This window comes from Otolemur garnettii, unplaced genomic scaffold, assembly GCF_000181295.1.
Source record: "Otolemur garnettii isolate 467f Iridium unplaced genomic scaffold, OtoGar3 scaffold00090, whole genome shotgun sequence".
NCBI classification, from domain to species: Eukaryota; Metazoa; Chordata; class Mammalia; order Primates; family Galagidae; genus Otolemur; species Otolemur garnettii.
In genome coordinates, this window is record NW_003852485.1 from 1,319,954 (window position 1) to 1,344,741 (window position 24,788).

Below are 24,788 nucleotides of genomic sequence, written 5' to 3' on the forward strand. Positions count from 1 at the left end.
TCTTTTTGCCATCACCATAGCAGGCTGCACTTTTTGGCCTCCACACCAGTTGGGCATGGTCATATGATAAGTTATAGCCAATGGTATGTGAGCAGAAATGACCTATGGTACCTCGTGGCCTAGCCCACAAAAACCTTTCATACACTTCCTCCTTCATTCTTTTTTGTGCCCTTCAGTTGGATTTTGATGGTTAAGTTTGAATAACTTTAGAATAGTGTTAAAAGCCTCTGGATGAAGTTAGCAGAAATGCTATAGCCTAGGTTCCTGAATAACTGTATGGAGCAGAGTACCCCATGCCCCACCCTTCACCAGACCCCACTTACCTGGACTCACTAGTGGATGGTTATATGAATGTGTAATGAATTTCTACTGTCTCAACCCACTGAATTATAAGAGGCTTTGTTGTTGCTGTTATAGCAGTTAGCCTACCTTGCAAATATATAAACTTGGAGAATAATAAGAGTTCTAGAGAAGTCAGAAGAAGAGCTGGAAAGGAAAAGAACAGTCACTGAAGTAGAAGAGAACCATGAGAGGGTGTGTGTCATTAAAGGCAGGGAAACAACACATTTTAAGAACATAGTTTGAATTTTCTTTTGGAGGAATAGGCCAATGCCTCAGAGAGAACAAGTAAGACAAGACTTGAAAAAATAGCAAAACTTTTTTGATTTATTATTTTTAGGCATAAAGATAAAATTAACTTTAATCTCCTTCTCAGAGGGGGAAGAATAATATAAAAGATGTTTCTTCCCCTAACTATAAATTTCTTAGTAAATCTCTCTAATATAACTGTATTACAAGGAACTATTGAAAGTTTCTTTGCTTCTCTTTTTTGAGTATGACTTCCAACATGAATAAAATGTTGCTGGGTCACTTCCTCTTAAACATTATTTGTTTTCAAAGTGCATGCTTGCACACACATGCACATGTGCTCACGCAATGCGTGAGTGTTGTTGCTGGAAAATTCAACACTTAGTCTCAAATCTGAAAATGTGTCTCATGTATTTATCAGACTATTTTGAGACAGAGGTGTTTAGAAATCTTAAGGTTATTCAAACATGATCATCTAAATTTAATCACTATTTTCTGGCTGTAAAACTAAAGTTTATATTGCAGGGACTTCCACACCTCATTGAATGAGCATCTTAAATGTTCTGTCAGTTTGGATTAAAGTTGTCTCAGATTTTGATAAAGTAGAATTTCAGATTCCAAAGCAATCACAGATTTGAAATTTCTAGCTTTAAGAGCTAAAAAGTGTGTCTAAGTGATAAATCTCATAGTTTTCAAACTAATAAAATTAAAGCAATAGTTCCTAATACTTAAATTCAATGACAACGTTAAAGATACAGCCACTGCAAGGCTGAGTAATCAGACCAATAATTCTAATTAATTAGCATAATCAAAATTAGTCTATCCTTTCCTTGCCTATGATATTGCATTAAAGCCAAAATTTTTGTGCTTTGTATATCAAATATAAATAAGATAAAAATAAGCTTCTAGCATATTCCATCAAAATTAGTCAAGCCTCTCACAGACACAGTAGTGATTTAAAAAAATATTTTTAGCCTGAGTAATGTTGACTATTATAGTCCTGACGTATTTCCAAACAGATTCATATGACTTTTTCCTTGCAAAACATAATGTCCTAATTTCTAGATGAAACTTAGTAATTTACTTTGATTGCTCTGCTTTTCTTCTTTCTTTATAAATTAGGTTTACACTATATTTGGTTTAATGAAACATTTCTTCATAATTAGAAGTCTCAGGAAATGTACCCATCAAATTTCCTATTTAAAGAAAATGTTTTGTATTTCTTTGTTTCTAATATGAGTAATTAAGATCAGGCTTAGTTTAAAGCTTTTTGATTGGTGAAGTAATTTTTCTGACTCATTATTTCAACAGAGTATGTTTGGATTAGCAATAGAAACAAAACTCAACAGTAAATCTGTGCCTAGTTTTCAAGAGGACCTCCCCCCCAAAATTAGCACATATCGGACATTCTCCTAAGATAACCAGGTAACAGGATAATTTGATCTAATATTTCATGTCATGATTTTAGTTATTTAATTCTGATTTTAAAATAAAAATATTTGGCTTTTTAAAATAATATTTCTTTTGCAATTTTTATTTTTTTATTTTTGACACTGCATAGAACATGTTTGCATTTCTTCTCTGGTTCTTTTTTATGAAAGAAATCTATTTCCTTGATAGGATCATCTTATGTTTTCTGCTTCATTGTTTTGCTTTTTTGGACTGTTTATGTCATTATAATCTCAAAAGGATGTATTGCAGTCCTAGCTGAGAGCTAGCTACCTGATTTTTCTAATATCACATAGTCCTTTTCATTATTCAATTTCAAAGTTTGCATTATTCTAGAAAATAAGAGGTATCCTATTTGATAACATACATAGTGCTTTTTTTGCAAAGCAATTAGGAGTTGAATGCAGAATTCTGGCTTCAAAATATAAAATGTTAGCTATAAATTATTCCTCACCATTGTGTCTTCATCTTCAGAAACACACATCTGTGGCTTTAATATACCCTACTTACCTTTGGACAATCCCACATCTGCCAGTCTTCCCTGAAATCACATATAGACAAGACTGAAACGTTCTGGACTCTTTTTAGCCACTGCAGACATATTCGGTAATCAGTCACCCATGTAAGCCAACTGAAATAAAAATCACTGCAAATAAATGAGAACAGACCATTACAACCATGAGCCAATTTCACATTCAAATAATTTCTTAATTTTTATTTTCCAGAAGATGTATTTTATTATTATGGAATAATTCAGTGGGTAAGGAAGACAGAACTTTCTTTTCTCTGGAGAGAAAATTTAAATTTGTCTGTTGATTTTTTAAAAAGAGTTTATTCATCTAATGAAATTATTTCATACTTAAGCTTTCTCCCCATTTCTGGAGTTGTAAATCTTACAAAAGAATTTAAGACATAAGGCCAAAGCTACTGGTCAATCTGGGGGCGAGAGAAGAAGCATTAAACTGGGTATTTTGCAGAAGTAAACTCATCTTCCATTTTTTAATTAGTTGAGAGAGTGCTAAGTGTGGTGAAAAGACCATTTTTGTCACCAGTTGAGTTGGTGTAGGAAGCTGAGTTTTAGCAGAGTTTTAGGTCAGGTATTGAAATTTAGGCTAATATGCCGTGAATTACAGAAAGTAACTCAAATGAAGTTAAGCACATACTAGATGCCAGTGAACAGCAGCAAGGATTACGTGGCTCTTATACATCAATGTAAAATGAACCACAGAATTTTGTACATCAGTGTGAAAGAAACCACAGAGCTGGGCCAGGTCTCAGGCTCATATCCTGGATTTATGTTCTGCCAGTTGTGTAATTTAGGCCAGTTGCTTAACTATTTTGTTTCTATATAAAATGGGAATAATAATGTCACCAATTCTAAAAGTTGCTGTGAAGAGTGGGTGGGAGTGCTTAAGGCACCCGCTCGCTACACAATGTGTTCAAAACATGTTAGTGGTTACTACTGTGTTGTTAATATTGCACAGATACTCAAATAAGGTTCTTGATGACTTATATTGTGTTCTTTCCACCACGCCATTTGCCACCTAAGGAGAATGACACTTTAAAAATATGATGTATTCAGTCAAGTTTTTATCAAGTAGATTAAGGTGAGAAATAGCAGATTATTCAAAAACTTAAAGTTATTTTTGCTTATTCAAGAGTGGGTTCATCCCAGCAAGGTCCAGCAGAGGTCTCCAATGCCTTTGATGGGGATTTGTTTTCCCTCTTGCTAATCAACCATTTGGTCCTGGATGAGTGTCCTTTAGGAGGCACGGGGAGAAGACCTAGGCCTTGGCCCACTAGGTGTTGGAAAGTAGTCAGGAGGCCTGACAGGCAGAGCTCAGGAACACCTTCCCCTTATTCCCTTCGACCAGATAGACCACAAAGGATTGATGAAGGAGCTGGAAGGTTACTGGGATCAGGACTAATCAAACAAGATCTACATGGGACCTCATGGTAGGGGAGCAGAACTGTTTCATATGCCTGTCTGCCTAGAGTCAATCTCCAAACAGACCACCCCACAACCGAATAATTGAGAATAGACCACTTCCTAGTGAAAACACTGATATTGACAGCAGGTTAGCTTATCCTCTTATTTATCATGCACACGTGACACACACAGCCCCACAAACCCTGCCTTGAGAGAAAGTAGGCCAGACTTGGATGAAGCCAGGTGAGGGATGTATATAACTTTTACTATCTTGCCTGTGGGTCCCAAGTTCATGTCTCTACATCTGAGGAAAGCTGCACTTAGACTGACCACCGTGGTCACCCTTAATGCCTAAAAGAGCTAATTAACAAAAATTGAAAGAGCTCATTATTTTTAACATTGTACGTATTTAGCTTCACATGCCACTTCTTTAGCTTCTCGCATGCATGTCATAAACCCACTAGAAAAGAGTATGAACCCTGAGTAAAAAATTTCAGTGTTAAAATTTAAAATTTAGTTTCAAAGCTGGGGGGCATCTGAGGTTAGTTACCTTGAGGCTATCATTGCTGGAACTGGCACTTCCATGGGACCCACATGCCCAGGGTAAGTGGTATCGATAATAAATATCCGAACAACAGGATTCTTAGCCCCAGCCTGCCAAGAAAATGGAGATATATAAGCTCATAAAATTTCAGTTATCACCAATGTTTTGAAGATACTTTAGAAATGTATATATATGTTTATAAGCTAATAATATTAAATATATTATTGTCGAAAACATTCTATGTATGCCAGGACTAGGAACTTCATTTCAACTTTACTTGCCGGGCAATTACAGATGTTGTGTTAAGCAGAGTGAAAGTATATATTTTTTTCTTTTTCTTCCTTTTTTTGAGACAAAGCCTCAAGCCATCCCCCTGGGTAGAGTGTTATGGCACCACAGCTCACAGTGACCTCCAACTCCTGGGCTCAAGCGAGTCTCCCGCCTCAGCCTCCCAAGTAGCTGAGACCACAGGCGCCCGCCACAGCACCCGGCTATCTCTTGGTTGCAGCTGTCATTGTTGTCTTGAGGAGGGCCTGGGCGGGACTTGAACCTGCCACCCTAGGTATATGTGGCTGGCGCCCTAGCCACCGGAGCCACGGGTGCCGAGCCAGAAAGTACATATTTTAAACACCTAACGAGAGAGCTTTGATTTATCGGGAAAACATGATTTCAATATGAAAAAGTCTGTGATCCCTATTTTCTTTTTTGATTTCTGAGACAAAGTCTTCTCATTTTCATTAGTAACTCAATTATCTCTCTCAATTTCATCATTGATTACTAATAATAATTAACAGTAACGTCTTTGTGTGCTCAGGGGAGTGAGGAAGGAGATCGGTTTGGGAGGAGAGTGGAAATAATAAATAAATGGAGGATACATTTTGCTTTTGCAATAAGATTTTGTGTAGACAATCACCAAACATCAGCTTCCTAGCTGTCTGCATGACTAGTGCGACCATCCACAAGAGGAGGAAATGCTCACCTCCAAATAAAGTGTCCGTGGGATTTACACTTTCCTTGTTTTGTGCTTTCTGTTCTACTGTATGCCTAGAATTTACTTGACAGTGTAGCTCATGCTTAAACAGTTTCTTAGAGTCCCTCTGTTATTTTACTGTAGAAAAAGAAAATCTTACAGTTGTAATAAAATTTAAACTCACAAAATTTAGATACATAGTCGTCAGTGAATGACTCATTGCTGTTTGAATTCATCCAAAGAAGTGTTTCGTTTCTCTTAGGACCTCCCTGTTTCACCCCTGGTTTAGCTGGGTTCTTTGGAATTATTCTACCTCTCCACTGAATGCCAGATGTTTCAGAGAAATGTGAGAAATTGGGTTCTAATTCCCTGTCAGTGTCAGTCATTCTTTGTGGGGTTATTTTTTTGTTTGTTTGTTTGTTTTGTTTTTTGAGACAGAGTCTCACTATGTCACCCTGGGTAGAGTGCCATGGTGTCACAAATCACAGCAACCTCAAACTCTTGGGCTTAAGCAATTCTCTTACTTCCGCCTCCCAAGTAGTTGGGACTATAGGCAGTTGCCACAGCAGTGCCCAGCTATTTTTTTGTTGCAGTTGTCATTGTTGTTTAGCTGTCTTGGGCTGGGATTGAACCTGCCAGCCTTGGTGCATGTGGCCAGCGCTGTAACTACTGTGCTACGGGCATCAGTCACTCTTTGGTTCTGGGTTTCCTCATCTCTTTCTGCTTCCACAAACCCTCCCAAAGATCTGAGTTCTTTTACATGGTAGGTCCCAAATACCAAGCCCAGACTTTCTATACAACTCTTGCGGGATATCCTATCTACACACTCATCTCCTATCCGTTGCCTTTTCTCACATAACTTTACATCAGTATAGACTTTCTGTGATTCCATTTCTCTCTCTATGGCCACTCTGGCTTGCATCAGAATCCGTTCATGTGTATGCTGTATCTTGTCACTGTAGCTGTCCATGGCAGTACTCACCTCGGTGATTAAGAACAGTGAGGACCAAAGAACAAAAAAACTGCATTCCAAAATCACATGTTTCCTTGAGCAGGAGGTAAATTTATGATTTGATTTCACTTTTTCAGATTCTTGTCTAAACTGAAATTAGGATCCAGTGCTCCTTCACTGAGACCTGGTCATTCTCCTATTGCATACTTAGTTCTCCTCTCTCCAGACATGAGACTGAATAAAAACGATGTACGATAAGAACTCTAGAATGTTAAATGTGCAAGAAACTCTGGGATGACACCATGTCTGATTCCCTCAAGGAAAAAACAAAGGCTTACAAATATAACCCACCTAGGCTACCAGGGAAAGGCCATAACTCACGCTTGCCTCTACCTGACAGGAACCTCAGATCCAGCATTTGTATTTTACATTCTAGTTTGCATTTACATGAGAACTCAAGAGGGAATTGCAAAACAGAACTTTACCCTGAATTTGGAGCATGAAATATGAAAAAAATTAAAATTAAGTTAAGCTTGTTTTTCCTCCATGATCTAGACCATATGTTTTTCAAAGATTCTGCAATGGATTTTGCAAAGACTATTTCATCCAGCACAACCAGATGTCCAAAGCAACAGATGTCCACATAAATAATAAGGCACAGTACAATGTTTGCCTTACAATGCACAAGGATAAGAAGCCTCCAAACTTGTTGATCCCACCTCCATTCATGGCAACGGTTGCTCATTTTGACACCAGGGAAATGAAAGCATTTACTAAAAATATTCAACATACCTTGGGGTATGGAATGTTTATTGTTCTAGGATACTGTTCATCACCATAATAAGAGTAGGCAATAACGGGGATATCTGTATCATTAAATTCTGCATATGCCAAAAATTTTCCATTAGGAGACCACCAGAGAGCGAATTTTGTAGCAAGCATTTCCTCTGAAAAATAAATGCTAGCCTATTAATTATAATTACACCTTACTTTAAAAAATCATTGTAAATACATTTAAATCGCTATGTATTGATGGAAATAAATTCTTTTAGTGTGGCCATGACATACGTTGTCCTTTGGTTATTGAAAAATAATCTGAGTTAAGAGGAATAATTTAACCTCATATCAAACATCAATTAGTTTCATGAGAAATTGACATTAATCAGAAATTTAATTTCTTAAATAAGCAATAAACATGTCAGCAATAATTAATTTTTCTTTTCAGGGCAGCTTCTGGTTTCTATAGTCACCTAAATTAGCCAACGCTGGGAAAACTGTAATTGTATTACAGAGAGACAAAAACATTGAAAGTTGAATTAATCTCCAGGAAATAGTAAAAAAAACAAAACACCAAAAAAACCCAGAGTGAGTTTAGTTGTATATATGCATTATTTATAAAGACAGAGATGATAAGTTTTTTTTTTTTTTTAAAGTAAAGTCCTGGATTCTACATGAATTCAAATAAGGACAAAATCAAGGAAGTTTCAAAAACTAAAAATAGTTTCCCCAAATAGAAACTATTTAACGTATAAACAGTTTAGTTTTGAAAAAAAATTTCTTTCTGAAGAAAAAAAAATAAGAAAAAATGTACTAACATAACACCTGAGGATGGTATGCCTTTTGAAATATAAGTCATTACTACTACTACATAGCAATATTGATGAAATTAAATTCTACCAGTCTTCTGAAAACATGTGTGCCCTGTTTATAGCTTAATAACATCTTTCACAAATGCTCCTGTTCATTGAAATAAGATACAGCTCATCAAAACCTTATTCAATGTATGAAATTACTTTAAATTTAAGACTTCAAACAACAGCAGTAAGAAAAGAATATAGCTTACCTTCATAAACCCAGTCTGGGATTCCATTAAATATTTTATTTTCTCTTCCATTATATGTTATTTGAAAAGGTGGATCTCCTGGTCTTTGTTTGAAATAAATATTGTTTTGATAGACATATGCCTAGAAGTGGTGGTAAGTTAGTCAATAGGGGAAATTCCGTAGCAAATGCAATGAAGGGCATATATTTCTTAAAATTATCCCCCTAATGCCTTTGAAAAGAATGCAAATCCAGATACAAAAGAGATTCACTACTAGAATAACATTTTAATAGGTCAAAGAACACAACCAACTCACATTAACATCAATTAGGATTTTTAAAATCTGTATCCAATAAAGCATAAAGTCTACTACTTTTTTGGTTGTTTTATAACCCCCAAATAATTATCTATATTGACAGAAAGTTGAATAAATCTCTGAATATTAATAGCTAGCCAGATCTAATCTTTATTTAGAGTCCTTAAATAAGAGCTTGGACAAAATTTCATGTTGTCTGAAGCTAGTCTGGGAAACTTGTGAAAACCATATTTTTCCTGAGCTTTCTGGCACAACGCATTCTGGCTGAGTATAAGGATAAAGTTTTTGACTGCGATATTTAAAGAAGTCTATCCATGAGCTTGAGATTTTGCGGAATTCTCAGATGGGTTTCAATTTATCAAAACTCTTCCCATTTTTAACCACTAAAATAGTCATGAATGTATTTTTTTTTTCTTTCAGGCAGGGAAATTTAACAAAGGCCAAAATCAAATGGCTCCTCTTTTATTTACATGATTAAACACTTCAAAAATTTAAACACTTACTAATTTACTCCCAACAGGCGACCAGCATAAATACTGAATTGGACGAGGAAGCTCATTTCCTCTTACAAATTCACTAGAAGGAAAGAAAGAAAGAAAAACAACAAACCTTGCTGTTTAATGCCAAAAAAAGTCTGCACAAACAAACAAAATAAACAAACAATACAAATTAAAAATCATTCCCTCTGCGTCTACAAACCTCACAGTAAAAACAGGAACTTAGGACTGGAGACGTGGGTGATGGTTGGCCATTCTTTCACTAGTTACTTGAGAGTCGCTTAACTTTTCTGGGTCTCAGTTTTCTGACCATTATAATGACATGAATGTATTAAATACTTATAGACTATGAAATTGGAAACAGCTCTAAAGATTATCTAATAGAACCCTCTAATTTTATAGAAAATAGATATGAAGTGTAGAAAGAACACTTGACTTTTTAAGGTGACACTGCTAATACTTGGCAGACCTCAAGTTAAACTCCAATCTTTTAAACCCCCGGGGACTGTAAAATTTGCACACACCAGACTGAGATGGTCACTGAAGTGCCTTCCAACTCTGAAATTCTATAATTGGGCTGAAGTTTAATATGTGCTCATCCACATTCTCATTCACAATCCCCATCTCTGTGAACGCATATGCATTTCAAATTTTTGAAAATCAGATGCCATTTGACAATCTCTCCAGGGATCTGACTTGAAATCAGAAAAGGAAAGGAACATCTGATCTCAAGCTAAACTGAAAAATGGATCGTATACTAGGCAGTATGCCTTAAGCTTGCAAAGTCCTCCACCCATGGGGAAATTTCAAATATTCTATTGGCCGAAAATCTCACTTTAATGCTTGGAGTCACTCCACAAATACTCAAATGAATGACTTGCACTGTGGGGCTTTTGTAGTTCTTCAACAAGGGTGTATGCAGATTTTTTTAAGTGTTAAAAAGTAATAGGACGCCATGTTTAAGTTTTGACCTCTGCCTTCTTGAAGATTGTATAATTTCATCAAGACTGTTTTTATGGAAAGGCAAAATGAGACCTGCCTTCAAGTATACTTTGAAAAGCCTGAAGAAAGACTCTCACCTACCCCCTCAAAAAATCTCTGCAACTTAGACCTGACACGTGCCTAACATTCCAACCTTTCCCATTCTTTTAACACTTGGATATGTGAAGATCTGTAACATGCATTACCTTGATTTAACTTACTAGGTAATAGGATATAAGTTGCAGCAAGTAGGGAAAGAACAGGGCACAGTTTTGACTAGAGAAAGAATGATGGCGACCACTGGTGGTGCAGTGGGAATCCCCACCACCAGAGGGCGGTGTATGAGCACTAGGCCCCTGGGCGGTGGGAAACATACTGAAAGAGTTGAGAGGTCACAGCCCGGCAATGACCCAGAGAGAAAACGTTCTTCACCTGGTTGACAGTTCTGTCTCAAGCCAGTGGTTCATGTTACCTTTGACACTATGACATAGTCTCAGTTCTCCATATGTGGTGGACTTGTCTATGCAATCAGGTAGACAGCCCTAAACTGAAAAGCTAAGTGCATGTCTTGTCATGACTGGCAAGACACCACAACTGCCACTTCTTGTGTTTTCTGAGTCACTAAGGATAAGAGGAGGGAGGATGCTTCACTTAACGGAAGAGGAGGGAGGACGCTTTACAAAGGCTATCATCATCTCAGTGTTTCTTACCTAGGTTGAAACTACAACTATCTTTATTTTCTCTGTGCTAGATTTTCAGAGGGTCTTTCAAGGAATTAGTAGTATTAAGTCATGCCTTGAATCTCAACAAATGTGTCGTCCCTCACTTACTAAATTGTGCTGCATTTATCTGACCAAAAAAAAAAAAAAATCTGGAAAATTAGATAGTCGTACAGAAAACAAAACAAAGCAAAATAAAAACGGTGTCTTGGTTCAATGTAATGTAGATGAGCTAAAAATACAGGGTGACTATGAAGTTCCTATAGAGTTGCATTATACAACTGCCTTGTATAGTGTGATTCTAGGTTATAAAGCCTTTACAAACTATGATTAAAATGTTAACAATTAACAAATGTTAATCATGGTTAAATGTCCTCTTCTTTTGGATTGCTGTTCAATTTGGGGAAACTCAAAATAGAGAATTTCAAAACAATTAAAAGGAAAACAAGGACACAAGGCTTTAAGAAATTGTACTGAAAGTCTAAGATTCCTTCCCACCTCACTAGTCTAAAGGTTTCTTGAGAGTAGAGCTGGCATTTTCAGCTCATTTGTATCCCTTCCACATATGCATTTCACATAGCAGTTGCTCAATAAATACTTCTTGAATTTGGGGATAAATGTGGATGCAGAGAGGAGAAAAATTCAGAATGCATTAAATGGATTTAGATTTACTTCCTATTTCTTAATTTGATCATTTAAGAAGATCAGAGTTATTCCTTTCCAACCAAGTAGATAATTTGTTTGAATTTTTGTGTTTTTGCTATACAAAAGGAGAAATAGACTAGAAGAATTTTTTGAACACCTCTTTAAGCCACATAATTATTTTCCCCTTTTATATAACATCAAAGAGGGTAACTAAACCAATTCATTATCCACAGTTAGCCAGAGTGATTTTTCTAAGGTGCAAATCTGATCATGTCATTTCCCATTTAAACACTTGAGTGATTCACTATTGTCATCAGAAAGAGATCTGAACTATTTTTAATGGTCTCTTCATCATTATTTGACACTTCCCAACCTTACACCACCTCCCACCAGTCATCAGGTTCCTCCAATTTCAACTAAACTGACCTAATTTGAGTTTCCTGAACATTCTATACTCTCCCTCTTCTTTGGACCTTAAATACTCTTCCTTCTGCCAAGCATTCTCTCCTTCAATCCTTCACCTACCCCACCCCAGAGGATCTCAACCTGTGGGTCATGACCCACAGGAACTGTATTAAAGGGTTGGGGATTAGGAAGGTTGAGAACTACTGGCCTACCCAAATATAGATTTAATTTTTTTTAACAGTAAATAGTTCAATCATTAAGACATACATATCAATAAAGTAGCACCTATGTCACAATTTATCTATCATCTAAATTTAGTAGAAACTAAGATCAGGAACAAGGTAATGTAGTCTTAACCTCAAATCAGCTTGGAATAAAAAGGTTAGGTATTAGGTTTAAGCAGTATTAATGAATAGAGTTGATGGTTTACCTATTCCTAAGGTCATAGATGTGGTACGTTGCTGTGTAAGAGTATCTCCAAAGCTGTCAAAAGAGGTGAGACAAATTACAGTTTTTAAAAACCTTGCATCAATAATATATAATCACATATCATCCAATTCAAAGGTCAAAATTATAAAAGGACTGCTTTTACAAGGCACTAGGAAGAATACGTTTCAATTCCAAACAAGTCTTCATTTAAAGAGTTCTACTGTGGACTTTAGTGCTGTTTGTCTGAGTTCCAGAACTAATCTCAGCAATGATTCAACCCTCGCTCCATAAAAAGCATACCCAAAGACATTTCCTAACATAAAAAGCTTATCTTTGATACACTCTCTCCTAGGAATTTTCCCTTTATGTTTTACCTGTATTGAAGTAAAACCACTATGATTTTCCAGGCTATAAGGATTACTCTGTACTCTCATAACTCACTATAATGATACCCTTTAAAACTGGGTGAGAGAATAACATATTTAACATATGGTTTTGTTACACAATGATTGCCTTTCAGTATAGTCTTTAAATAATAGAAAATTTGAAAATGAATAGGAAATATTTAGCTTACAATTCCTCTTGAACAAAGCTGTTCTTCTCATTAAGCATGTTTGTGTTGTGGTTAGTGAATGAGGCAAGTATTATTTTGGATTCTAATTCTTAAAGGGCTTTCAAACTCGACAAAAACTTGTCCTTCTGAAGATTGTTAGTGACCAAGGCCTGAACATTTAAAGATAAAGACAGACTCTGACTTTATCTTACTTTTCAAAAACCAACTCGTGGATTAGTAAAAGATATAATCAGATGTACTCAAATTAAATAACTGGTACCTTTGAATAATCACTTTCTAGATATGCAAATTGCCGGTCAGGTGATAAGCCATAATTTGAAGCATTTATACTTTTCTGAAATTATGAAGAAATTGATTAGAATACAAAGAAAATAACAGCAAGAGCCATGTAAATTCTAGTTTTGTAAATTTGTACTTCTAAGAGAATGGTATATCATGGATACACTCCAACATACATATCCTTTCAATACTATTAAAAATATTTATGCTCTGCCTACAAAGAAATTTATCAGACACTATGGAGGGAGGATGTAATAGATAAGACATAACATGCGATTTTAAGAACTTAGGGTGTCAAAGTTGTAAAGGAGTAATGTATTATGAATTAGAAAACAGTATAAAAGGGATTCAAAATAGCATTGCAAAATCATTAAGGAGGAAATGAGTGAATCCAAATGGGATAATTGGTTGCACAGAGCAGAAGAGTATTATTTGAGCTTGGTTTTAAAAGACTGGTAGGCTTATAGAGTGGAGAAAGTTGGAGAATTGAGAGCTCAGGAGAGCAGAACAGTATGTGCCCATCTATCCTAGGCACCATTTATAGAGCATTTATTCTATGTTAGGCATTGTCAATTGTTATTTAATTCCTATATGACCCTAAGAGGTATTATTATTCCCACTTAACAGCAGAAGAAACGGAGGCATAGTGAGATTGATGTAGTGTAGACTCTTACCCAGTGTCACAAGGCTAGTAAGTGATTAGTAAGTGACAAAGCCAGGATGTGAACAGCAACTTGCCTGATATTAAGAACTGAGTTTTTAACCATCTTATGCCCTAGTAGTTCCACGGAGGAAGAAAGCTGCCAGGTGGTTCAAAAGAAGGAAGGACTATAGGCTAGTGTGACTCGAAGAGAGAATTGGAGGACTTCAGTGGGAGAGAGTGGTGGGAAGACAGATAGGTCCAGATCAAGTGTTAAGGCTTGAAACCTGTCCTTGGGTGAAGAGCTGGCAAAGCTTTCTGAGAAGGAAGATGACGTCGGATACATACCATGGTGCTATTACTCAGAATGGTGTATGATTCCCCTGTTTCAATGTTATACAGGACTACATTATTATCTGCTGATTGATGAAGATATTCTTGTCCTTTAAGCAAGAAAGAAAACAAAACTTGATCTTTTAGCAGAAAATAATACATTTCGAACAGCAAAACCCGCTCTTATTTCACAGACCCACTTTGTTTTTCCTACTCATCCAGTGTATATTGCTTTGTCAGATTCAAGGTAATAAATTGATTGTGGAAACGAGGAAAGTGTGCTTTTTTCTGCTTCACACAAAGATGCCGTATGTGCTAGCAGCAGCCCAATTCCAACTAATCCAGGGTGCTTCGGAATAAAATTTTGTTTTCTCTGAGTTATGAAGAAGATAAGCTAAATTTAAATGGTACGTTTCTTTTGAAATGATAAGTTACATTTTGGTTGTGTTTGATTTATTTTAAAACACACTTTAGATGTCATTTTCCAAGGAAAAAATAATATTCAACTTTGTTTAGTGGCACTGAAATAGACAACTAAAATGTCACAAACTACTTCGTTGATCTATTATTTGATTAGACATTTGATAACATTCTGTCTTGAAAAGAATATGCAAATAACAATGTAATTATCCTTAAAGGGTTTGTGGTAAGAATGGGATTTTGTCTATTTTTCAGATTCTCCAGATTAACCATGGAATTTCTTTTCTGGTAAAATTCTCCTAACCTGCCCTGAATATTTGCATACCTTCAGTTCTCAAAAGCTGCACCAGGCACTCAAATTATTCAACAATGTATTTCCTGTTTAATCTCCTATTCTGTTTAATCTCCTGGTGGCCTCATCGCTATTGATCAACTGATTTGCCTTCAGCTACTATAGAGATGCATTGGCACTAAAGTGAAAACAAAACAATACATTTTTAAAAATCCCCAAGAGATAAAGAAATAATCCATTTACCTGAAATCCAGTTTGGAAAAAACGTTTTATAAGAAAATGTCCCATTTAAAATATCTTTCAGTGTGAGGGGTCTCATTGTATTTCCTTCAGGGTTGTGAACTTTGGGGGAGAAGGAAACATATTCTTGTTAAAAAAAAAAAAAAAAAGAAGGTTAAGAATGCAAATAAATTCTGGTCTTAATCTGTTCTTTTGCTAAGTGTTTGCTTAACTTCTATCTTAACAATTATCATAATAATTACCATTATTAGCAGTATTATATATTTTTTTTACTGTAGGTAGGATAACAAGGCTTTAGGAAGGTCGGTTGATTGCCCAGAAGGGAAAACTGGAGGGGTAAATGGAAAGTGAGAGTTGCTGAAAGGGCCTCATTAAAAAGCATCTTGGTACTTACCAGATTTCTCAAAACGATTCTAAGGATAAGTCGTTTATTCTTTTAACTCCCTAATTTAGATGATCCAGAAAGGTTATACTTAATAGTATATTTCATATCACTTCATTTATTTTATATCAATGCATAGTATCTATAAATGCCAGAAATCCTATATAGAGAACTTAGCATATGTCCTAGTATGACTCAAAACATCTATAAAGCAATTTTGAACACGTATTAATGTACTACTAATTGCCATAATGAGAATAATCCTTGCAATCACCCGAGGAGTGGTGAGTAAATGTATGAAAAGCATATCGTGATGAGCCAGCTACTTTTATATGGAAATAGGGTTCTTGGCAGAGGTGGAATAGGATAACCACTCCTAACCTCACAATATCTTTGTAAGCTATCTCATGTGTAATGTAGCCAGGGCTTGGACAGTGCAATTATGTTGGTGTCAGGTTGGGTACAATTGAATTTGTTCCCAATATAAAGGGAGAAATTTAGCTATTTTTTTTTTTTTTGAGACAGTGCCTCAAGCTGTCACCCTGGGTAGAGTGCCATGGTGTCATAGTTCACAGCAACTTCCAATTCCTGGGCTTAAGCGATTCTCTTGCCTCAGCCTCCCAAGTAGCCGGGACCACAGGTGCCTGCCACGACACCCGGCCAGTTTTTGGCTGCAGCCATCATTGTTGTTTGGCAGGCCAGGGCTGGACCCGAACCTGCCAGCTCAGGTGTATGTGGCTGATGCCTTAGCCGCTTGAGCTACAGGCACTGAGCCTAAAGGGAGAAATTTAAATTAAGCATTCTTCTCATCCTGTTGAAAATGATCACATGTTTATAAATAAAATAGTATATCTATTCTGAGATGTTGCATTAGGTCACATGGTAGAATAGAAATAGGATTTTAAAAAAAGTTTATTTAGAACTTTTGATCCAAGCTCTGATCCTTCGTACATATAGGGAAGTGATAAATAGAGTAATGTTTCACTACACTATCAATTCTGACCACCATAGCAATCTCCAACAGAAATGGCCTTCCATGGGCACTTTAAAGATACCACTGGCCCTTTGCTTTCTCAACAGTTATCTAAATTTATTGAACATGAAATTTTAAAATCTCCATTTATATAGACAATGACTTTATAAGACATAGGTCTCTATCCATGAGTCTTTTTCTACTTGTATGTGCCCAGCAGCTAGGACAATGCCTGACACAGGAGGGAGCATATCAAGTATTCATTAGATGAAAAAATAATTGAACTCGACAGATTTTGTGTTAACCTGTTTCTGATTATTTTTCCCCTTTCTACCCACTGATCCATGTTGTAAATTTCATGTATATACTCTTTTTACCTCGACATGCCTTCATTTAATATTTATCTACATCATAATTTAGTCCTCAGATCCAGTTGGAGTATTTATTTAAAAAACAGATTCCTGGGCAATGCCTGTTGCTCAATAAGTAGGGTGCTAGCCCTGTATACCGAGGGTGGCGGGTTCAAACCTGGCCCCGGCCAAACTGCAGCAAAAATATAGCTGGTCATTGTAGCGGGCGCCTATAGTCCCAGCTACTCGGAGGGCTGAAGCAAGCGAATCACCTAAGCCCAAGAGCTGGAGGTTGCTATGAGCTGTGACGCCATGCACTCTACTGAGGGTGACAAAGTGAGACTTTGTCTCTAAAGATAAAAAATAAAAATAAAAATAAAATCAGATTCCTAGTAACTTATCTCAAAGCTACTGATTGAAGATCTCTGGGGACGGTGTCTTGGTAGTTTTAGTTTATCCCAAGTCGCTGGAAGATTCTTTTGCAAAAGTCCCACTTTAATTATTTCAGCAAATCCTTTCCATTCAATGTATTCCAGGGCCTGTCAGTGGATTCCCTCCTTGACTGTCATCTCCTGCTAAGTGGGTGGGGCTAACACTTCATGGAAAACAAATTCCACACAACTAAGTGCTGGCCACGGTTTTCAAGGAATGTCAGTGGTGTCCTTTCATGTTTTTGCCCCTATTCAGGGATCTTGCTCGTTGCCTGCAAATGGACTCTCCATTTAGGTCCATTCTTTCCACTGATTCTGGAAACGTGGAGAAAAGGCAAGGGGCCTGATTGGGCTCCAGATTAAAGTGAGATTTTGGAGAAAGCACTAGAATCATTGTTTTCTAATGTTTTGAATGTGTGTCTGTATGTACAATTATAAGATAATTCTCCACAGCAACAAACACACTAAATAAGTTCCCACCACCTGCCAAATATTCCATTAATAATCATTGGATGAATAGATGGATTTTCATGTCTCTTTGCAAATAATGTTTTCATATTGAAATTTGATTATTTGATGATTTTGGAAGATTAGCTTTGGCACCTAAAACTCTAATAGTTGAACAGAAGTAAAATTAATTCTCAAAGCATATCACTCCTCTACACATAACTGACACTTACTTGATTAACACTTAATTCCTGAGAGTGCACTTAAATTCGATTTGGCCCATCCTTGGCTTAGTTACTCGCATACTGCTTAAACACTCTAATTAGCTATGCTTCAATTATTTGCATTTTCAGCTTATTATGGCAAAGCTGAAAATTATTTCAATTAGAAATCCAAGAAATTACAATTCACAGAAATGATTCACAAGCAAATGATGATTCACTATTCTCATTCTTTCTTAAAACTTTGCACTTCATCTTTATTAGGATTCTATTTCTGTGCCTGCCATTCAATTGTCTATTCCTGAAAATTTAGAATTAAGCATCAGAGCAGAGACATCTGATGTTAGTGCTTATATTCATCATAAACCAAATGAGAAAAATATGTTTTGTTAAGTGGGCACACAAGTGGCTGGCGGGTCCTTTAGCTGTCCCTTTTGCATTTGATTTGGAATGGTTGGTTATGAGGCCACTCCAGTGAAAGTGGCATGGGCTTCGGGCACACCACACGTCCTTCTGCTGGTTCTGTAGAGATTCTATCTGTGAGAAGGTATCATTTCCAACCATCCCATCTCTGGTCATGTTTGTTTCAGGAGTGAGGATCACAGGGGGCAGGAATAGGAAATAATGGGATTGGAAATATACTGCCTACAAGCTAGTGACCACTTTGACAAAAAATCGATGTGAAGTAGCTTTGTACTAGAAAGTGTTATATTTTACTTAAATTCTTACAAGTACTAAAGACTATGTGCTAAATATTCACAGCCACCCTTTGCAACAAGTACTATTATGAACACCACTTTACAGATTAAGAGATGAAAACTAGAGAAGTAACTAACTTTCCTCAGACATAGCAAAGCTGGGGTTTAAATAAACCTCTATTTAGGGGTGTCCAACCTGTGGCCTCTGGGCCACAGTGCAGATTACTTAAGACCTATTTTGCTTATCTGCGTGATGTCGAATATCGCAAAAATTATGCATATGTTCATTGAAAATGTATAGAATAGTGGTTCTCAACCTGTAGGTTGTGACCCCTTTTTAACAACGAAAATACACTGCGGCATTAGGAAGGTTGAGAACCACTGGTACAGAAATACCAGTGATTTTTGTATATTGATCTTATGCCCTGCACTTTCCTGAAGGTGATTATTATCTATAATAGTTTTTTAGTAGATTTTTTAGGATTTTCTGTAAACAAGATTATGCCATCTGCAGTTAGAGATAATTTTACTTCTTCCTTTCCAGGATGGATACTTTTCTTTTTTTTTTTTTTTCTTGCCTCATCACCCTGGTTAGACCTATAAACTGTTGAATAGAAGTGAGGAGAGAAGACATCTTGTCCTGTTATTGATCTTAGAGGGAAAGTATTGAATCTTTCTTGTGATATTAGCCCTGACTTTTTTTTTTTTTGTGGTAGATGCCTTTCATCAGGTTGAAAAGTTTCTCCTTTCTAGTCTGTTCAGTGTTTTTATCATGGAAGGGTGCTGGATTTTGTCACATTTCTGTAAGCTTTTTAAAGGATCATGTGGTTTCTGTCATTTTTTTTCTATTAATAAGGTTTATTATATTAATTCATTTTCAAATGTTAAACCAACCTTGTATTCCTAGGATAAATCCCACTTGCTGGATTTGGCTTGCTAGTATTTTGTTGAGAATTTTTGCTTCTATATTCATGAGAGACACTGGTTTGTAATTTTCTCTTTTTGTGACATCTTTGTCTGGTTTTGGCATCAGGGCAATGGAAGTATTCTTGAAGAAGTGTTCTTGTTTTTGAAAAAGTTTGTGAAAGATTGATAAATGTCTGGTAGAATTTATCAGTGAAGCCGTCTGGGACTATGATGACTATGATTTATTTTTTAATGGGGGAGTTTTTACATGACTAATTTTGGCAATTAGTATCTTTCTAGAAATTTTTGTATTCCATCTAAGTTACCTAATTTTTGGACATACAGTTGTTATATTATTCATTTAAAGAATCCTAACACATTGGTTTTCCACCAAACATAAAAATATAACCTGTATGAAAAATTTATTTAATTTAGGTACTAAACCAGACTATTCTTTTTGTTATTAATAAAAATAAAGGTTAATAAAAATAAGTTATTTGGGTTTTACTAAGTAATTTTAGTCAATTTATAAGGATACCAGAAATAAGAAAAAAGTTCTTCTCTATATATATATTGGAAAATAAATTTTTAAAAGACTGATTAATATCTGATTAACTTTTCTATGAAAAGATCAGTTCATTAGGTGTCTACTGCATTAGTTATTGCATATTTTAAGGCTCAGTTTGGTTATCTCTGGTTCTTAAGAATTTTTAATCCTTATTCCACATTCCTGAGCTTTGGAACATGTTTTTCTCAAGGTATCTCTATGACTGAACGTTCTTCAGTAATAGAATTTTCTTTGGAAGTCTGAGATAAATGCCCCTGCCACCCCAAGGACTTATTCTGTAAAATTTGGATTGAGTCAAAGGCTATACTCAAGGATCCAGAAGGCCATATGTGGCCCCAAGGCTGCAAGTTTTCTACCTCTCTAAAGACTTAGACTATTTTTAAATTTATTTGGGATTTGGCAAAGCTCAAAGAGAATTTACCAAGTTTCATCTTCTGTTATTTAAAAATACAAGTGAAAATTAAAGAAATATAATCTGCAAACTTGATTTATTTACCCAACTCCAAAGTTCTTTTATGCCCATGACCTTTCTGAACCTTTCCCCCCAAATTTATACACAGAAAGAGGAGTGATGCTTGGGAAGAACCTTAAGAGAGAGAAAAAGTAAATGGAGGTAGAAGAGAGAAAAGAGGTCACTGAAGGGATGTAGGCTGAAGCCAAGAGGACAGCCTGGGACCGAGAGGTGGAAACCCATGTGTGTTTCCCATTTTGGGAAAAAATTAAAATGCTGCATATTTGAAATTTTAAACAAAGTTGTTCCTTATATTGGCTATTATGTAAGTGAGCTAAATGCATCATTCTCATTTCATTTCTACACATTCATATTTTTTTCTTAGATCCTGCTTAATTCCTCCAAACTCTTTTAATTCTGAGCCTGGTTCTCCTGGGACCCTCTCCCTTCCTGGAAAAGCCTTCAACTTTCTTCTTTTACTTAGATCCAGTGGAAAATGGCAGAAACCCTTCTCAGGTATCCATGGTGATGACCACGCACCTTTGGGTACACAAAACACTGGATCTGTATTTCTCCACCTTTTGAAGGGAAATCCAGATGGCTGTACCAATGGCACAACAGTGGGCAGGTAGCTAATGGGACTTATACATTATATGTCAATAATGAATAAATGCTTCTTAAGTGTGTCCTTACCTTCCTCAAAAGAAGACTGATACATAAAAGGCTGGGCTAAGGATCCCAGGGCACCTAAGGTAGATAAATGGGAGGTAATGGGATTTCTGATGAGGTGCAGGAGCAGGCTAAGTAGGAGTTCACTTGACTTTGAATTCTCTGGGTTCTTTTTTCCCTTTCCTCCTTCCTGTTCCTGCTTTGCCACCTCAGATCCTATTTTCATAGCACTGGGCAAATGCGAGTGAAGACTGGACCTGACAGGCTGGCCTAAAGATGATGGAAGAGTTAGGTGTGAGAAGAAAGGAGGAGAATCCGAAGGAGGAGGCGCCTGCACCTGCCCTCAGGGCCGCCTGTGGCACTGACTCTAGAGAAGGAGAGCTTCTTCCCCTTGTTCTGCCCAGGAAGATAGGGGAATGACTCATGCCATTTACAAGCCATGTAGGTGACATTTTAAGAAATTTTTAGGCACATGTAGTAAAGAAAGAGAATGGTTTAAGAAAGAGGAAAGAAAAACAAAACAAAACAAAGAAACCAGTTCTCATCTGATTTGCAATTTTTCTATTTTTGAATGTGTACTAAAATTTTTCTCAAGTTTAATTTCACCTTGTCAGAAAAGAATTTCGAGAGTTATTGTGTTGGTTGAAAACAGAAAACTATGTGGTAGGACTAGTATGTGGTACATTGCTTATAATGATGTTATTTGTGTGTATGCTATACATACCTAAATTTGGAAAGAAGGTAAGGACTGGACTTATATGTAATTACACAAATGTCTGTGTATGTATACTTACATACTATTTGTAAATATGATATTTGTAAATATGATTTGTGATATATTTCTTATTAGAAATTATAGATCAAATTCCAAAGTACAATCCAGTCCTTCCCTGTGGACAAAGAGGCAGCTTCTCAATAAAATCTACACACTCTAGCTCCAAGAACATTTATTTCTGAGAGAACAGAGTGTCAAATTCAAGTACCATTGGTTTCTTTAAAAATCAGGAGCTAATCTTTAGTGGTTGGGTGTTCAAAGGGTTAATAGGAACTATGGCTCCAAAATCACTGAGTTGAGAGCCTGGTCTGAAACAATTTTAAAATCTGTAAAAGATATGGGCCTATACACCGCATTTATCTCAATAGCCCCCAAACAATCTTGGGCTGGCAGAGAGCAGAAATAAAGACTAAAAATTAGCACTAAAGATGCCAGCCTTTAGCTTACTGGTTAGCCTATTTATTTTATAATTTTATGAGAATCCTATGATCATTTTCAATTTTTGAAAATGTTTTTCTGTGTTTTATTCTTTTAAAGCAACAGCCATTCAGGACTGACACATCCTTTAGCTGAGGTTGTGTCTTTAATCTTCCTAAACTATCATTTAATTTTAAGCAAAGATATTTCCCACATCAGTTATCATAAACTTTTAGTATTTTTTGGTATAAAATTTTCCCCAATGCCTAGACCCAAGACACAAGGCCTGTTATTGTATTTACTTTCTGTTTTCCAAGCTTAAGCTTCTCTTCATAAACACTCTTATTAAAAAAAAAAAAAATTCCCCAAATATCATTGAATTATCCATCAGCAGAGTCTTAATTTACATTCAGACTGGCTCCAACATCAATTCAGGGCATCCCCTAATTTTCAGCAAAATGAGATCAGTGTCAGTCTACGCCTTTTATAAGAGAATCCGGTTTATGATGCTTGATCAACAATATTCAGTCTTCTAATGTGATTGTTCAGTGCTACTACTTCTAGAACAATTTCACTTTTCCATACAGATATTCCTGAGATCTCTATTCTCAATTTCCTCCCATGATTTTGGAAAAGATGATTCTGTAATAAAAAATTCTGTAAGTTCTGTTTTAACTTTTCCATTCTTATTCATTTTACTTTCCATGAAACAAACCTAATGATGAAAAGCAATGTTAGTTAAAGATACTGTCTCTCAAGGCCTGTCAAAGCTTGTATCTAGCATATATTTGGAGGGGGTGTGGGGGTGATACGGAGAGGTCTTTAGGTTTTTCTGTTGCTGAAATAACAGTGTAAATCTCTTCCCACCCATGCCTTAAATTCCTCAGTATTTCGGCTCTTGCACAACAACCTATCTGTGAGCTTACATGTCTTCTTAGAAATAACAGACTTACTTTGGAACATTAGCACTTATGAAATGTTCAACCACTTGTGATCACGCATTTAGTGCATTTTCCAAGCTATTCTAGGCATTTAGAGTAAATCAGAGAAAGTGCTTACCTCTTGAAGGACGTAAGACAATACACATCACCAGTAAAGCAAGCACAGCAGAAGTGGCAACTCCAAATACAATTTTTAACCATGTCTACATAAAATAAGAAAGTTAGGCATATACACATTTCCTGCTAAATAGTTGAAATGGCAAGATTTTTGTTTACACTGAAATCCTATTTTTCCCTCCCCACAAAGCTTTTGATTGTCTTCCACTGATCTGGCTATAATTGCTGGAATTCTTCCATTTCTGCAGGGACAAATGTTTCTTTAGTATACTTAGAGCAATTTCCTAATCCCAGCCGACTCCAGGAAGTAAATGCTTATATACAAATCCTCATTTTCTAAACAATAGAAAACTCCGATCACCACGTTAAATGTAGGCGACCCTGATTATTTAGCGGCACCTGAGGCTGCACATACTAACCTTCATTTTTCCAGATGTTTTTGAAAGTTAGCTAATTCTGATTTCAGAGCGTGGGTCACTGGATCTGTGAAAACCGTTGAAAAGAAGCAAGCCTGTCTTCTTGGTTGGAAGCTGAAGCCAGGACAAGGTTTTTCCTATCCACGGACTTTTGAATACCGTGCCAAATTTCAAAAGATTTCTGTAAAATTAGAAACAGATTTTGGGGGCGTTCTTGGCCCTCAAATGAACTGCGAGTGGCTCAAGGGAGGTTTTATAGCCTTCTCATCCTTGTAAATTCTACACCAACATCTGCTTACGTTGACATACAGAGGTTTTTCTTTTCTTTTTTTTTTTTTTTTTACAAGTTTAGGCTCATGTTTCATTTTCTTCTAGAAATCACTCATGGATTCCTTTGGCAAGTTACTGGGTCTTGTGTAACCTTCCTATTTGCAACCCAAAGATGAATTTAAAATAATGAAACTTTCACGTATGCACATTATGCATGTATCTAATTTTTAATAGGGGAAGAACATGGAAGTCGCACAAGATTTTGTGAGAAATACACCCTATAACTGCACTTTTTTTCTTCCTCTGGGAGATTATGAGGTATTGCAGACAGAAATGTTTTTCTTTCAGCACAATTTCTTTGTCCATATAGCACCATATGCACTTTCAGTAAATACAGAAGTTTAAAAATTCAACTGTCTAAACCCACGGCTGCTTTACTTTAAAGAAATAAAATGCCATCTGGTGAAATTTAGTATGGGTTAGGTGTGTATGCACAGGCTAGAAAGATGGAAAGATCAGTAAGAATAATTTACCAGCAGACCTTTGGAAGAATGGAAATGGCTTTGCAAGAGTGATATTTTTGCTTTCCTCTCAGAATATCTTCTGAGAGAGAGGAGAACATTTAGTAATTACAAAAAACTTTAAAATAAATAAAAAAAAAAGCATCTGACAAGAGAAGTAAGTCTTATGTACAGTTTCATTTTGGCTAAATCTACACAATTCCAAAGCAA

General features: G+C 36.2%; 1 protein-coding gene across 2 annotated transcripts in view; it reads right to left on the bottom strand.

The window, feature by feature from the left end:
* FAP (fibroblast activation protein alpha) overlaps positions 1-24,025 on the bottom strand; it is a 62,885-nt gene extending 38,860 nt beyond the window's left edge. The window contains exons 1-11 of one of the 2 annotated variants that reach the window (XM_003795141.2): positions 23,791-24,025; positions 23,373-23,457; positions 15,029-15,127; positions 14,089-14,183; positions 13,081-13,155; positions 12,249-12,301; positions 9,075-9,147; positions 8,277-8,397; positions 7,226-7,380; positions 4,518-4,621; positions 2,548-2,683 (exon numbers count right to left, since the gene is read on the bottom strand). In XM_003795141.2, the coding sequence (XP_003795189.1) occupies positions 2,548-2,683; positions 4,518-4,621; positions 7,226-7,380; positions 8,277-8,397; positions 9,075-9,147; positions 12,249-12,301; positions 13,081-13,155; positions 14,089-14,183; positions 15,029-15,127; positions 23,373-23,457; positions 23,791-23,796 (1,002 nt within the window). In that variant the 5' untranslated portion in view covers positions 23,797-24,025. The remainder of the gene's footprint in view (positions 1-2,547; positions 2,684-4,517; positions 4,622-7,225; positions 7,381-8,276; positions 8,398-9,074; positions 9,148-12,248; positions 12,302-13,080; positions 13,156-14,088; positions 14,184-15,028; positions 15,128-23,372; positions 23,458-23,790) is intronic. The other variant, XM_003795142.3, reaches the window with a different exon arrangement.
* Between the last annotated feature and the right edge of the window lie 763 nt (positions 24,026-24,788).